General features: G+C 35.7%; 3 protein-coding genes across 8 annotated transcripts; 2 read left to right on the forward strand and 1 right to left on the reverse strand.

Moving 5' to 3' along the window:
• Positions 1 to 1,549: 1,549 nt before the first annotated feature.
• On the forward strand, positions 1,550 to 3,233 carry LOC110783041 (AAA-ATPase At2g46620-like). The gene has a single exon (XM_021987336.2). The coding sequence runs from the start codon at positions 1,556 to 1,558 to the stop codon at positions 3,077 to 3,079; it is 1,524 nt and encodes a 507-aa protein (XP_021843028.1). The 5' UTR covers positions 1,550 to 1,555; the 3' UTR covers positions 3,080 to 3,233.
• An 800-nt stretch (positions 3,234 to 4,033) lies between these two features.
• Positions 4,034 to 13,412, forward strand: LOC110783154 (uncharacterized). Of its 6 annotated transcripts, none has more exons than XR_008929784.1 (9): positions 4,034 to 4,397; positions 4,484 to 4,630; positions 5,494 to 5,592; positions 8,598 to 8,789; positions 8,934 to 9,053; positions 9,449 to 9,520; positions 10,049 to 10,366; positions 10,472 to 10,557; positions 12,601 to 13,412. XR_008929784.1 is itself a non-coding variant. In XM_021987457.2 (7 exons), the coding sequence occupies exons 1-7, from the start codon at positions 4,134 to 4,136 to the stop codon at positions 10,271 to 10,273; spliced, it is 1,119 nt and encodes a 372-aa protein (XP_021843149.2). In that variant the 5' UTR covers positions 4,034 to 4,133; the 3' UTR covers positions 10,274 to 10,767. The 6 variants fall into 6 exon arrangements, 1 of the variants encoding a protein (XP_021843149.2); XR_008929785.1 differs by having other exon boundaries at positions 12,622 to 13,412; XR_002532025.2 differs by having other exon boundaries at positions 10,049 to 10,557.
• On the reverse strand, positions 10,872 to 13,372 carry LOC110783155 (rhodanese-like domain-containing protein 14, chloroplastic). The gene is made up of 6 exons (XM_021987458.2): positions 13,156 to 13,372; positions 12,660 to 12,706; positions 11,894 to 11,986; positions 11,610 to 11,748; positions 11,430 to 11,532; positions 10,872 to 11,119 (listed from the first exon to the last, which is right to left on the reverse strand). The coding sequence occupies exons 1-6, from the start codon at positions 13,370 to 13,372 to the stop codon at positions 11,005 to 11,007; spliced, it is 714 nt and encodes a 237-aa protein (XP_021843150.1). The 3' UTR covers positions 10,872 to 11,004.
• Positions 13,413 to 15,274: the final 1,862 nt, after the last annotated feature.

The following is a 15,274-nucleotide window of genomic DNA, read 5'->3' on the forward strand; positions in this document are numbered from 1 at the left end:
AATAATCACTTGACACAATTTTTGATATAATATTGGTCTGTTATCTGTTAAATGGTTCTGGTTTAACTACATATGCTTATACTAGGCACTACCTATCATATATGCCTCTTTTATTGTGTTTGGGTGGGGTAAAAATAGAGCAAATCATAGAGTTTAATTAGGGAAAATGATTTTGGCTAACAACAATTGGTTTTGTCTCTCGTTATGAGAGCACAATCTTCTGTGCTCCACTCACGAGAAGGTGTGTCAAAATCAATTTCTGAAGTTTATATACTCCGTATCTAGGAATAGAGATAAGTATTTTGGTGACTTCATCTTTTGTAGGTCCCTCTCATAATACCAATTTTATAGCTATCTATTTTGTTAGTGATAAAAATTTTCATTTTCATAAATTCCTTCAAAATCACTATTAAATATTAATGTACTACGTAAAAATTTACGGAGTATCATTTAACCCTTTAAAATCCATCATTTTTTTTCATGAACCAAATAGTGAATAAGAATCAAATAAACATTTTAAAAGGTTAAATAGTTACCTTTAAATTCACTCCGTTCATTTTTATTCTTTATGTTTGGTATCATGTATGCAAATTAACGATTAAATGATGTTGATTGAGATTCCTCCTTTTTCATTTAAACAATACAAATTGTGTTTATTTATAATATTTTCACTTTTATAAAAAAAATTGACACTAGAAAAGTGTGAGATATTTAATGTCCAATGGAAAATGGAAGAGATTTAATGTCCCAATGAATTTAATTAATTAAAATAATCACTTGACACAATTTTTGATATAGTATTAGGTGCCTTTATGTTACGGAGTACGGAGTATAATGTAAAAGAGAATATTCCAAACTTAAAGATTAAACTGCGGCACCCAAAACGAAATACGTAAAGAATTAAAAGGACAGAGGGTCGAGTACACTATTAATGATTTTGAAGGAATAAATTTTTTAAAATTTTATTAATAAAAAATAAATAACTTTTACTTTAAGAAGCATGTCGGGATAACTTTTAAACATTTTAAGTTAATTTTTTCCGATATCCGATAGTTATTGTACACCACTTTTAAATAAGAATCCGTAATAGCTCAAAGTAGCATCTATAAAGAAACTTGGAATTGTTTTCATTTTTAAAAGACCATGTTTTGGAAATGGGCTATAGACTATAGGTTCCACACTTCCACTTCCTCCGAAACTACCACCCTACTCCAAAGGCAAAGTTTCAGCTAAAATGTGTCAAACAAATACATCCATTACGACTAATCTCTCATTCTCTCTCTCCATACTTAGTCAATATTATCACATTCTTTATTCTTCATCTTCACTTAGGCAAAGTGCCAAAGTTTACTGCTTATCTTTGAACAAACGTTATCATTTTCAACAAACCCTACGTCACTATTTACAACGTTTTATTCATACTTTTGCTACTCCTTGTCCGTGTCTTTCTCTGACTAATTCAATTCCCCCGTCTCGACCGCCTTCTTAAGGCATAAGTATATATAAGTAATCCCTATTTTCTGTCTAATCTAAACTTTGCTTGTCCAAAACCAATATGATGATCCTAGAATTCACATTCTTAATTTGGTTACTAATTACACTATTAGTGATCATATTTTTATTTCATTTCTTGTATCACACGTCACTTTTTCGTATCATTACTAGGTTTTCAACTCTTCTTGTAAACCAATTTCATATCTATAATTCATACAAAATCCCTCAATACAATGATCATTCTCAAGAAAATCCCTTGTTTCGAAAAATCTTTACTTACATAAAATCATTGCCTTCTTTGGAAGATTCCGATTTGGCGGTTCTTTTTTCAGGAGATGAACCGGGTGATATTCTTGTGTCCTTAGACTCTAATGGGTGTGTTTCGGATACGTTTTTACATGCAGAAGTTACCTGGATGTACAATAAATGCGATAATATAGATCGTGGAGGTGAGGTTGTGTTGAAGATTAAGGCTAAAGATAAGAAGAGGGTTTTGGTTCCTTACATTCAACATATTTACAAGGTGGTTGATGAGATTGAGCAAAAGAAAAAGGAATTAAGGGTTTATCTTAACCGTTTTTCGGGCGAAAATGGGGTTAATAATATTAATCCATTGTGGAGATCGTTTCCTTTTGTTAATCCATCATCATTTGATAACATAGTGTTGGATAATGAAGTTAAGAGTAAGGTTAAGAATGATCTTGAGTTGTTTTTGAAGTCTAAACATTATTACAACAAAATTGGACGTGTTTGGAAACGGAGCTATTTGTTATATGGCGGGTCGGGTACGGGTAAGTCTACCTTTGTAGCCGCGATGGCTAAGTTCTTGTCGTATGATCTTTATGATATTGATTTGTCGAAGCCGTTTGACGGGTCGGGTTTGAAGATGCTCTTGTTACAAACAACAAGAAAGTCATTGATTTTGATTGAGAATTTGGATTGGTATTTGATGGGGAATTCAAATGGGGTGAGTTTATCCACGATCTTGAATTTTATGGATGGTGTTGTGTCAAGTTGTGGTGAGGAAAGGGTAATGGTTTTTACCATGAATTGTAAAAACCATATTGACCCTTTGGTTATAAGGCCGGGTCGGGTTGATGTCCATATTCACTTCCCATTTTGTGACTTTAATGGGTTTAAGGGATTGGCTTTGAGTCATTTGGGTTGTAAAGAACACAAGTTGTTTAGTCAAGTGGAGGACTTGATTCAACAAAACGGGCCACGGTTAAGCCCGGCCGAGATTAGTGAGATTATGATATCACATAGGAGTTCTCCTAGTAGGGCTATAAAAACTATAATTAAGGCTTTGCAAAGTGATGATGGTAAACCTCCACGATACCCGAGTGGTCAGGCGGTAGGGGTCCTGAGGGCGAGGGTTTCGCCTTTTGAAAGTGAAGATGGTAAACCAATTAATTGTGTTGAACAACAACTAAATGTAAGTGGTAAAGATCAAGTTTTAGAAGAATTAGATGGGGAATCTAAAGGAAAACGAGATGGTTATTATGCTATAAGGGAAATTCAGAAAATGTATGGAAGATTAAGATTGAAAAATGGTAGTAGGGGTGAATCTTTTGATTTGAGTTAAAATTGAGTGTACATTTTCTTAAGTAGAAGCAATATTGCAGGTAGATCAAGGTAGTTTGTATTTTTTAATTTTGAAAGTAGTAATATTTGTTTATTTTTTTGTTGAAGGATATTTGTTACAAAGGTGACGATAAATATTAGATGGTATATCACTATATCGTATGGTGTAAACTTTTTTAACGTTATTGTATATGTAGATACTCCAGATACATTTAACAACACGACATTTATCATTATATATTTATCATTATATGCATGAAATGTATGATGTTTTAGAATCATCGTGCTCTTTAACTCTTTTCACGTTTATGGAATGAGACTACATAACTAGTATAGACTCTTTTCTTTCTTTGGGCGAGCCTATCAGGCACCCCCCTACACATCCTCCCTCTAACCTCCACCTCATCTCAGTAGCATGTGAGGCCCCTCCTCCTAATTTCTTCAAACTCAACTTCGATGGTTCGGTACGTCATAACTCCGCAACTACATGAGTCATCATCCGCAACTCCAATGGTCAACCTCGTAAAGTTTGCGCTTACAATCTGGGTTCCACTTCCTTGTTCACCGCAGAAGTCACAACTCTCGACCTAAGCATCATCCTTGCTCGCGATATGGGTATTTCTAACCTTCACATCGAAGGTGATAATCTTTTAATAATAAATGTTGTGCTTGATACTTGGTCCTCTCTTTACAAGATTGAATTGTCAATGTTAGACATCTTATTTCTACTAGCTTAGATATTGATAATTGTAGTAACTTTAGTTTATTTCCTCATCATTTTCTCTGATACATTACGAGTGCTCCTCGTGATAAGGATCTCCTAATATTTTTTTCTTTTATTCTTATAAAAAAAAAAATCAAATACTTATCATTTAATTTACAATATTCATATAAAATATATTGAATACATCACTTGCATAAACATTATGCACAAATAGTTCAATACACGAATAGTTCAATATTCATATAAGTTTTTGATAGTCGCAAAACTAAAATAGACGTTAGGCGCGACTTTCTCCCTCCCGCCTTCTTTCAACGGTGCCCACAATTCAACAATGGCAACAACAACACTGCGTCTTCGACTATGGACCTCCAAGCTAAATTCCCTCTTCCCGCAACCAAAGCTCACCATTTTACCCTTCAGAAAAACCCTGTACAAGCCGTTTTCTTCTCGTTCTCTCTCCTCCACCGCCCACCTTCCGAAGAGCGTAGGAACACACAACGGCAGCTTTCACTGCGACGAAGCTCTCGGCTGCTTTCTCCTTCGTCACACCTCCAAATTCGCCGATTCTCAGCTTATTCGAACTCGAGACCTTCAGGTTCTGAAACCCTTTTTCGCTTTCCTCAGTTTTGCACAATTTACTTGAATTTTGACATTTTTATGTTTTTGTGGAATGTTGTGTAGGTGTTGGAGTCGCTGGATGCTGTTATAGATGTTGGAGGATTTTATGATCCGTGCCGAGATCGATATGATCATCATCAGAAGGGTTTTGATGAGGTTTTTGGTCATGGGTTTGGGACTAAACTTAGTAGTGCTGGGCTTGTATACAAGGTGTTCGACGAAATGTCTCTTTATTTAAATCTTCCTTTTTTGAGGCTCTTCTTGCCTGTTTCATGTTCTTAGGTAATTAGGTTTGGCTTTGTGAGTTCGCTACTTGGCTTAAATATTCAATATTCTTTGAAATCTCTTTCTTATAACAGTGATGTGAATGATTCAGTGAAATGTTTACACTTGTAATTATGAAGGTAGTTACATAATGGTTGTAGGGTCAACTGTAACATAGCTTTGTTGTCATTGCGAACATAAAGACTGCATAGATCTGATAATTGTTTAGACTTTTAGGTAATTGAGTTGGAAATCCGAGTATGGAACTTAGGAGATTAAGGGGGAGCTGACTTCATAGGGAAACCCCGGCCTGGAGACTGGAATGTGATTCAGTGAAATGTTTACACTTGTAATTATGACAGAATGTGGGATTGGTGATCCGGAGAAACCCCTGTGTTTGATGAGAATCGAACCCCTAACTCTATGGTTGGTAGGTAGAAATTTATATGATCTCTGCTTGTATAATAGGCCATCACAAAACAAACTATGTAGAACGTAGTACTTGTATTTTAGCTGTTTCTCAACTGTTTTCAGAACAGATTTACTGTGGAACTAACACATACGAAGTATTTGATTGAGAAAACTCGAAAAGTGCTCTGAATATGTGCATAGGTATCTTAACATTATGTGTTATCAGTTGGTTATGAGGTCTCTCATCTCTTTTTTTATCCTTCCCATCATGCCGTGCGCTGTATATATGATGACCATCATTTGGAAATCACAATGTATGTTGTTTGTATCTAATAAGAAGTATATTGTTTCACACACTGATAATTAAATCTTTGTGTTGGTTCTCTTCTCTTTTCTAGCATTATGGAAAAGAGATAATTGCTAAGGAGCTTCAGCTTGATCAGGAGCATCCAGATGTGCATAAGTTGTTTCTAGCTGTCTACAAGAATTTTGTCGAGGTAATTGGACTTCAAACTGTGAATGTGGGTCTAGGGTTCTTCTTGATGCTTGCTTGTGTTATTTGTTTGTTACTTAACATGTTTCATTATTCCCATTGATTCCTAGCGGTTTGTGTTTGATATACTTCTTGTTTTTCTTCTTAATCAGTTTTAACAGTAATTAAAAAGTCGTTTACAACTGCTTAGTGACCGGGGACTTGTAAAGTTTTGTTAAATCTTTCCTCTTCACTCAGGATAGAAATATATATACCTTTCTTTACAGTTGTCAAGTTCATTGATTTGGTTTGGACAGAAAGTTGAATTCAGGGCTTTATGGTATAGGTCATAATGCGGACATTCTAGGATTAGTCGGGGTAATGCAAGCATATAAACTGCGGGAACTAGGGCCGATCTTTAGCAGAATCAAGGCCAAGAATTGGAAATAAGAGATGATACAGTTTCTAACTTTCTATATCTTCTTTTTCTTTTTCTCTGTACTAAACTGGATCCTCCTCATGTTTGTAAGGAGTATACATCAGCATACTCTTTTTCAGATGCGAGGTGTTTTCAGCGGAAACTAGTGGAAAGTACCTGAGGTTGAAAAACATGCAGCCTGGTCTTGTTAATCACTTTTAGACAATGGATTCATCTAGTGTGGACATCCTAGAGCTTGCATAGCTTCACATGTCTTCAAAGACGCTCTTTTATGTTTTAATCCTTCTTGGGAAACTTTAGTTATTGTCTAGAGTGCGTTTCTCATCTATTGATAGGGTGTAAAGCAGTAACGAGCAAGAACTCAACTCAAAGCGTATGTCAACAGCTAGAGTAACTCCATTATTCAGAAAAGAAGACAGGCCCCGGCCTAGGAAAGGACCTTTTTCTAGATGATGTGTGAGGTGCTTTCTTATTGAATATAAAACTGAGTAATCAACAAAGTATAATATATGCATTGGAAGTAGTATATGTCCTTGTTAAGCCTTAATGCTAATCCGGTTGGCTCTTTCATTTTTCCAGCAATTTTATATTGGCTCTCAATCGCTCAATCAACCAGTATACATTATCGGATAAAATTTTATTTTATTCCTCAGATAAGTACAAAATAAGAACAGTAATTTTTCTTTGGTGTTCATGGACTGACAAAGGTTAGGTTGAATCTGGGTATTTGATACTTCCCCAAAGACACTAGCAACATGATTTATCGTTCTCTGATGCAGGAGGCTAAGCTCACTGCTTGTTGAACAACCAATAATGGTGTTCAGATAGTTTGAACAGAATTGAGAGAGATAATAAGACAGAAGAAGAATTAGAATGCTTTAGAGAGAGAATAGAGAATAAGATGAAGATGTTTGTATTAATTCTTGAATGAATATTACAATCTACGATGCAACTTATTTATACAAAAGTAAAGCTAAACAGACAAAACAATTAACTAACTTTAACATTCCTCCCCTAACATTCCTCCCTCCTTATGAAAGACTTGTCCTCAAGTCTGCATCAAGATGAAAGCATACAGTAGAACATATTGATGACTGTAAAACTTTTATGCCACCAAAACAATTTGCATCAAAAAATATGTAAGTATCCAGCAAAACCAACTGATGGAACTCACTCGTGATGGATTGATGTCATCAAGATAACCAAGAAATCCAACAAAATTCTGAACCCACCTCCTAATTTCTCTACTGAATGCACCAAGCAACTGACATTTAACTAATCAAGCTAGCATCTCTCTTCTTTAATTGCTTATGTTGACAGTCTCAACAGACAGTTTCAACACTTCACGTCTCTAGTTTGCCATTAAAAAGGAGGTAGAGGAGGAGGCCAAAGTCTAGGCCTCGTGTTGACTAGTACTGCTACTAGTTCCAGGGAGATTATGTAGTCAAAACCCCTCACATGAATCTCAAACGAATTGTCTGATTCTCCAAGAATATGTAGTTCCCGTTTGACCAACATTGCTTGTTGATTAACATGTGATGGTGTAGGCAGAAAGAATGCTTTAGGATTAGTGAGCATAGCATCAACTTTTACTAATTCTGAAGAAGGAATTGACACAGAGGATTAAGTACTCAGCATTGAACGGCAGTTATTGGCTACTGTAGAACTTACTTCTTCGGAAACTACAATTCTGCTTGACATTTTATCAAACACCTTTGGTGCATCCTTATTACTGAACTCCAATGCAATCACATAATCACCTTCTTCATCATATACCACAACAAAATCCCAATTATCACCACTATGGCTGCATTCATGTACCGGAAGTAATGGTTCATCACACCATTCACAAAATCCTTTATTCCAACTATCAAAACATTCACTCTTCAAAAGCTTTTTGAATGATTTTATTACCTTTTTCTGTTGAGCAACTTCAAGTTGTGGAATGATTGGCTCTTCTTGTTGAAGGTTGTTGTAAAAATCATCAAGCCCCATTTTGCAATGTGCTAGAACAAGATTCTGTTTCAAATATGATTGGAAAAACGTCAAGAACTCAAAGTTTCTTGGCTGGGAATTTACTCAAACAGGTTGTGTGCTAGCAGAATTTCTCAAGAACAAGCTGTGTGCAAGCAGAATTTCTCAAGAACGGAAAATAGTATGAGGAAAGAACGGCTCTGATACCACTGATGCAGGAGGCTAAGCTCACTGCTTGTTGAACAACCAATAATGGTGTTCAGATAGTTTGAACAGAATTGAGAGAGAGAATAAGACAGAAGAAGAATTAGAATGCTTTAGAGAGAGAATAGAGAATAAGATGAAGATGTTTGTATTAATTCTTGAATGAATATTACAATCTACGATGCAACTTATTTATACAAAAGTAAAGCTAAACAGACAAAACAATTAACTAACCTTAACATTCCTCCCCTAACATTCTCTTTTGTAACCCCTTTTCTCATTTTCGTTTTGAAGGGTGGCAGATGGGAAGCTAAAAGGGATGAATCCATCTCGTATTTTTACTGTTATTATTCTGTTTATGTCATTGGATTTATATCGTTGTTAATGTCTTGATGCATTACCTGTTGTGGCAGGCGGTTGATGCTGTAGACAATGGGGTCAATCAATACAGTGCAGACCTATCACCAAAATATGTCATTAACACATACTTGTCATCTAGAGTTGGAAGATTGAATCTTGGCTGGACAGATCCTGATCAGTCAGCTGAGCGTGAAAATGAGGCCTTCCAGAAGGCAATGGCATTGGCTGGGAATGAGTTTTTGGAGGTGCAAATATCTGAATTGTGTTGTCATGTTCTTTTATCAGTTACCCTGTTTCTTTCTCTTGTGATATGCAACCATTGGTGATTCGGTGACACAGGGATTCATTTTTCTTCCACTTAAATTCTGCTATTATATTTTACATTGCAGAGCATTCATTTTCATGCACAATCATGGCTACCGGCTAGATCAATTGTAGTAGAGTGTCTTCAAGCAAGGCAAGATATCGACTCCAGTGGTGAAATCATGGTGCTGAAGAAGTCTTGCCCTGTAAGTGTCCGTGCTACGACTTGAAAAACTTTGCTGGTTTGTATTGTCATCTCATCCATTAAACATGGTTCCTAGTTAATTTATTTAAGTGTTCCGAGCAAGCCCCTAAAAATCTACAATTCATCTGGAAAAATTAGTTGGTCTTCAGAGATTCAGAAATATAAGAAGTGGTGAGTGGTGACTGTATTTTTCGCATCCTTCTGCCTTTCTTCTTTTTTTCCCCCCTTGGAGTGGGGATAGAGAAGTTAGTTGCTTTCATTTGACTGCATTGTTGAATACTTCGTAATATGCATATGCTTTTTTTCCTGCCCCATATGCTTTTGTTGTTTGGCATGTTAGGGGCACTAAAACTGGTAATACTGATTTACCCGAATTTTGTTTTCACTTTTGAACAGTGGAAACTTCACATCTTTGAGCTTGAGGAGGAAATGAAGGTTGAACCTTCTATCAAATACGTTATCTATGAGGTAATGTTAGCATTACTGACACACTAGTATGAATAATGTACTTCTATGTCTTTTTTTTGGTGGGGTAGGGAGGGGGGATATTGTTTAGTTGAAATGCTTTTGCAGAATATCTGGATCACATTGTATAATGAAGAGCAACATCATAGATCCTTGTATGTGGCATATTAGAGCATCTCCAATGGTTGTAGTTAGGGACTTGCTTGCAATTTTTAGAAATTCCAAGCTACTAGCTTGACCATTGGAGTTAAATTTATAAACTAGCTTGGCCAAGCAAATTTTAAGCTAATTTGCTTGAAAAGACTTGGCCAATGAAATATATTAAATTAAATTAAATTAAATTTAAATATTGATTGACAAATATGACTACATTAAATATCAAGCTAGTAGCTAACCACTAGGGTACTAACTAGCTAGAAATGAAAGTAGCTTAAAATATTATGTGGCATGACAAGCCAATTTATAAATTAGCTTACCGTTGGAGATGCTCTTATGATAATTTGCTAACATTCTCATTTTCACTGTATGCAGGATGATAGACGAACTTCTTGGCGAGTGCAGGCAGTGGCTGTTGGACCAGATAGATTTGAAAGCCGAAAACCCTTGCCACAACATTGGAGGGGTTTGGAGGGAAAAGAGCTATCAGAGATAGCAGGGATCCCTGGCTGTGTATTTGCACACATGAGTGGTTTTATTGGTGGAAATCAGACTTATCAGGGTGCTCTTAAAATGGCAAGAGCTTCCTTGAAAGTATAAAAGAGGGGGTAACTACTGCAATACTATACATATTTGTTATGTTTCCTATATTGGGAAGAGATAATGCAACTTAGAGCTTAAGGATGTCCAGAGGTATGCAGTCAGTTTCTGTATGCACGATTACTTCATCCTAAGTTTCCTGTGGATTCCATCAATCAGCAGAGTTTATATTTCAATTCTACAACGAATGTGAGACAGATGGAAGCCGTTCCACTTTCCAGCCTTCAAGATTGGTTCTGGATTCTGAAATGCATATTGGTCAAAGTATACACTGTTTGGAAGAGGTATCTCTTTTAACAAAAGTTTTTGTTAGTACTTAGGAAGTGAATCATATTTTTAATTCTTTTGATTCAATCATTTCTCCATGATGAAAATTCACATCATCCTGATATTTGTTTACTCATGTTAATGTGATTAGTTCTTTGTTGATCCTGATTCAAACATAGACTTATAATTTTTGAGTTTCCAAGATATTTCTTTAAGTTTGCACAGCATATTACAAATTCTCTTCCCAAATTTGATTAGATTTAGTGGTAGGCAACTTTCACCATTGCAGAGGTGCAAGTTTCTCAATGACAACTGTACAGGGAATCATGGGTTGTGGTGGAGAAGATAAACTTCCTCTCTATGTAAGGAAAACTCATTGTCTATACACAAACGATATCTAGCACACGTACAAAATTAACCTCCTCAATTCCTCATAGAGTCGTGAGTTATCGATTATCTGCAAACTATTCTTCTGAAACTAGTGGCAGATCTTCTTTGGACCAACTGTAAAGTCCTCCCTCTAGATGGAAGACGTTCTTGTATCCATTGAGTACAAGCAAGTATGCTGCTATCAATGACCTGGATGCAGAGTTTTACTGATGTTAATTAGCAACTAACATAGATTATGGAGTAGAAGCTAGGATTACTAGGAAAAGATACTAGGAGTTATGGTAGGCAGGTATTTTCTATTTGTGATAGTGACCACATTTATGCTATAGACAAGAACGGAAATTTTGATTGCTGTTGAATTAAGTTCTAGAAAAATGATGGTAGTGTGTTCAACATGCCTATGTTTTCATAGGCCAGAAAGTTTGTCAAACATGTCATGCAACTAAATGCATAAAATGTAGGAAATAAGAGGAAATATTTTGAGAAATAGCTTATGTACCTTGATTGTTGACCTTCAGGAAGATTTTGGGTGGGTTTCATAGTGCCCCCAGCTGAGCAGGCCACTATAATCTTGGCATCTTTGTTGATTTTTGATTCAACCTCTGTTAGTGTAAAGTAAATGCTTAGTTAGTTTTGGAGTTGCTTATGTGATTCTGATATTCTGGATTCTGCACATTACCTTGTATGAAATTAGGGTTTTCTTCTGTGCCAGAAAAGATACCGAAAAATGCAAATGCAGCTCGTCTGGCAATGTCCCATGCAGTCCATTCCTTTATAAGCCTATATATTTGCGCATTAATTGCTTCTGGTGGGTGCCCCTGCCCAACATTCGAAACTTTAAGACTCAATAATTAATTTGTGCCGGTTTTAGCTATCCATAAGTTCCCCTTTGTCTTAGTGCCAGGTTGCTATTAGAGTTTCAGAGTTCAGACTAGCTTAATGTGATCAAGTTAGCAGGCTAACCTCTTTAAACTCTGCCTCTGGCCGTACATCTAGAATCACAAACTTATTTTCCTTCTGCAGACGCAGAGCTTCTTTTGCGTCTACACTTCTTACCTGCAAAAAAATCAAAGATAAGGAGATGTTTTGTTATTTTGAAAATGTCTTGCAGGTTGCACCTCTTTTCGGTGACTTTTGCTATACTTTTATCTTAGGATAGTCGTGTCTCAGAAATTGGGGCTAAGCATTAACTATTTCTTACACACTTATCCCTTTTTTGTGATAAACTGCTCTTCTTCTCTTATCCTAGGTTATTTTCTGAGCAGTGGATGTAATTTCACCTCATGTTATTCAGACTTGAATTCCAATTTTAGCTAGGATCTCAGACATGCAGATGTTTCTGAATTCTGAACTAATTTTGATCATACATAGATTTCTCATGTGAATATAGATGATTAATGTCTTTTCAGCAAACACTAGTTGCCCTGCATTTCATTACTGCTCAAACCTACATTTTTAGGTGGTAATAGAAAATTAATATTGAAAAACAAGTGTCTGTTAACAGGGAAAAGAGATGCATTACGTAGCCTGTAACCTTCCACTATATGTGCATGTTTAAACAAAAAGTTTCTGATTCCGAACTGATTACTGTGATGATCATCATCTGGGAATCGATTAATGACTCGGAACTGTCTGAAGTCACAGTCTTTCTTTGATTTGCTTTAATTCAGTGTTTAATCTGAGATATCCAGAGGAAGGTGAAAAGAAAGCCGTAAGGAAAGTGGCATACCCTATTCTGTAGCAGAGCTTCACGCTTTACCTTCCACTCTTCTTCAGCTAATCTCTCCAACAATAGAAAGTCATCAGAAAGTCAGAACAAGGCATTGATACAAGATCATATAAAATCCCTGCAATCAAGTAAGTCCTTAACTCCTTACGGCCCCTTTGGTAGCCGGCCATAAATGGTGTAAATGGGAATGAATTTGTATGTAAATTTGTATGGAAAATTAATATTCATTCCCATGGTAATGGTAGTTCACTCAAAATCATATCCTTTTTTTATATAAATTTCCATTACCATCCGTTATCATTTGGGGAGTAGTAATGGATGGTAATGCAAATTTATGAAGAAAAACACCGAGTATGAGATACAATTCATTACCATGGACACCATGATGTTTTTTTCAACACTTTGATTTATTCCCATTCCCACCGTTTATTACCGGCTACCAAACGGGACGCTAATCCCCGAATTTATCATTATGAAGAACATAGACCCAAAATACCTGGAGATTTAGCTTGTTTAGTTGCTGCATTTCGGATGCTTAATCCCACTGGTGAGCCGCGATAGTGTAAACTACCTGCAGGAGTTCTTCCTAAGCTGACCATCAGAGAAGATGACTGACTAGATTTTGAGGAGTAAATATGGGTTGATTCATGAAATTTTTGGTACAATGACGACGAAATTGACTGGTGTTGAGTAATTGAAGTGAAAGTGGCCATTTTGTTTAAATCCAATGCTTCAAATTTAGAACACTATGGTTAGAAAACTGCAGTTCTTTGATTGCAGAAGATGGGATTAATGTTTTTGTTTAAAGTGGTGGACCATAAAAGATGCCATGGTGAAGATATTTTGGTTAGTGAACAATCTGATTTTGTGGTGGTCCGTTGGTGCTATAATCTTAATTGGATATATCCTCATCCTTATTCGTCCCATTTCTTTTGTATTTATATCATTTATATTCTTATGTACTAAGAACACATGGAAGTATGCACTCTACTACTCTGTGGCAATCATTTTTAGAAGGATCCTTAGAGGGATGATGGATAACCAACTTTAGGTTATAGTTTTAAGGCATTTTTAAAAGGAGCTAAAAAAAGGAAGGTCTTTTTCAGGTAGATCTGTAGATGTAACATTCTCCTTAAAAATGAACGTAGTTGAAACCCTATTTCATGAATGAAAAAAGAGTCTTTCGACCACTAGACCAACCCTTGATTGTCATTGTAACTTCCTATGTCATTCACCTACTAACTAATATTTTCTCATGCATTTACATCCTATTGGCCTTAAGTTCTTGAATTTAGGTTTTTTTTTTTTTTTTTTTTTTTTACGGTAAGTCCTTAACTCATAAAGTGTCCATAGCCAAGCAAAAATATACGAAGTAGTTGCTATTCATTTTTTTTTTAAAGGTAAGAAGAATGGACCCTATTGAACTAGCACCTAACAATTGCTATTCAATATACTTCGTACAAATTATGTTGTGTAATTTTGATACTATTCAATATGTGAACTATGTTGTAAGCGTGCAACACACTTCTTTGTCTTTACTTTCGAGACCGTGAAATGTTTGGTAATCCGTTACTAGTTATTGGTAATTTTTCTAAGTTGTTGTGTTATTTGTTTATATTGATTGTTTTATACTTTTAGGTAAAGCAATATACGAAGATATTAGATATTCCAATATCTAGCTTACCGTGTTATTTATTTATTTATTTATTTAATAATATGCATACTAGCCAATTACGAAGTACAGTATTAGGCTAAGTTCGGCAAAATTAGCGGTAGCGGGTAGCAGTTAGCAGTTGAGTAGCGGGTAACGGTTCGAGTAGTGGGTAGCGGTGAATGGTAGCGGATAACGGTTAGCTGTCAAAGTAGCGGCTAACTGATATGTATGTTCGGTAAAAGTAGCGGTTGATATTCTAAAATAAAATAAAATGTAGAATATTGTTTAGAACTTTATTATAAATTTGTCAATTAAAAACTACCCGCTACCATAAAAGCTACTAATTTTAACGTTTGACAAAAGCTACCCAAACGCTGCCTCTACCGCTACCTAAACCGTTACCTTGCTAAACACTTACAAATTTTACAAGCATCGTATTGACTAGGACAAAACGTTGCCCTCTACCTCAAACGCTATTGCCGAACACGCCCTTAGGCGAAATAGGTAAAAAGTCAATGTGAAACGGTTGAGCAGAAGTCATCAAGAGTAAGAATGTAAGATGAGCCATTTAATTGTTTCATTTTGGTTGAAAAGGTGTAACACACTATCCCACTATCCCACTATTTGACCGTATAAAAACAAAATCAGAACAAAAAGGTTGAAAGTAAACCAATTACCAAACAAAGGTTGGGTGAGCATGGGGTTACAAACTTACGATTCATCAAAGGGGGATTTTTTTTGGTATCTTTTTACTGTCTTACAATCATAGATGCCCTAATAAATACCTAAAGTGGGGGATTTTTTTGGTATCTTTTTACTGTCTTACAATCATACATGTCCTAATAAGTACCTAAAGTAAAACAATAAAAAAAAGGTTTATAATAAATATATCCGAATTTAAACATGTCAATTAATTTAATTACGAGTCAAAATAAATTCCTTTAATCAATTAAAGGTCTGC

The sequence above is a fragment of the Spinacia oleracea genome, chromosome 3 (genome assembly GCF_020520425.1).
Source record: "Spinacia oleracea cultivar Varoflay chromosome 3, BTI_SOV_V1, whole genome shotgun sequence".
NCBI classification, from domain to species: domain Eukaryota; kingdom Viridiplantae; phylum Streptophyta; class Magnoliopsida; order Caryophyllales; family Amaranthaceae; genus Spinacia; species Spinacia oleracea.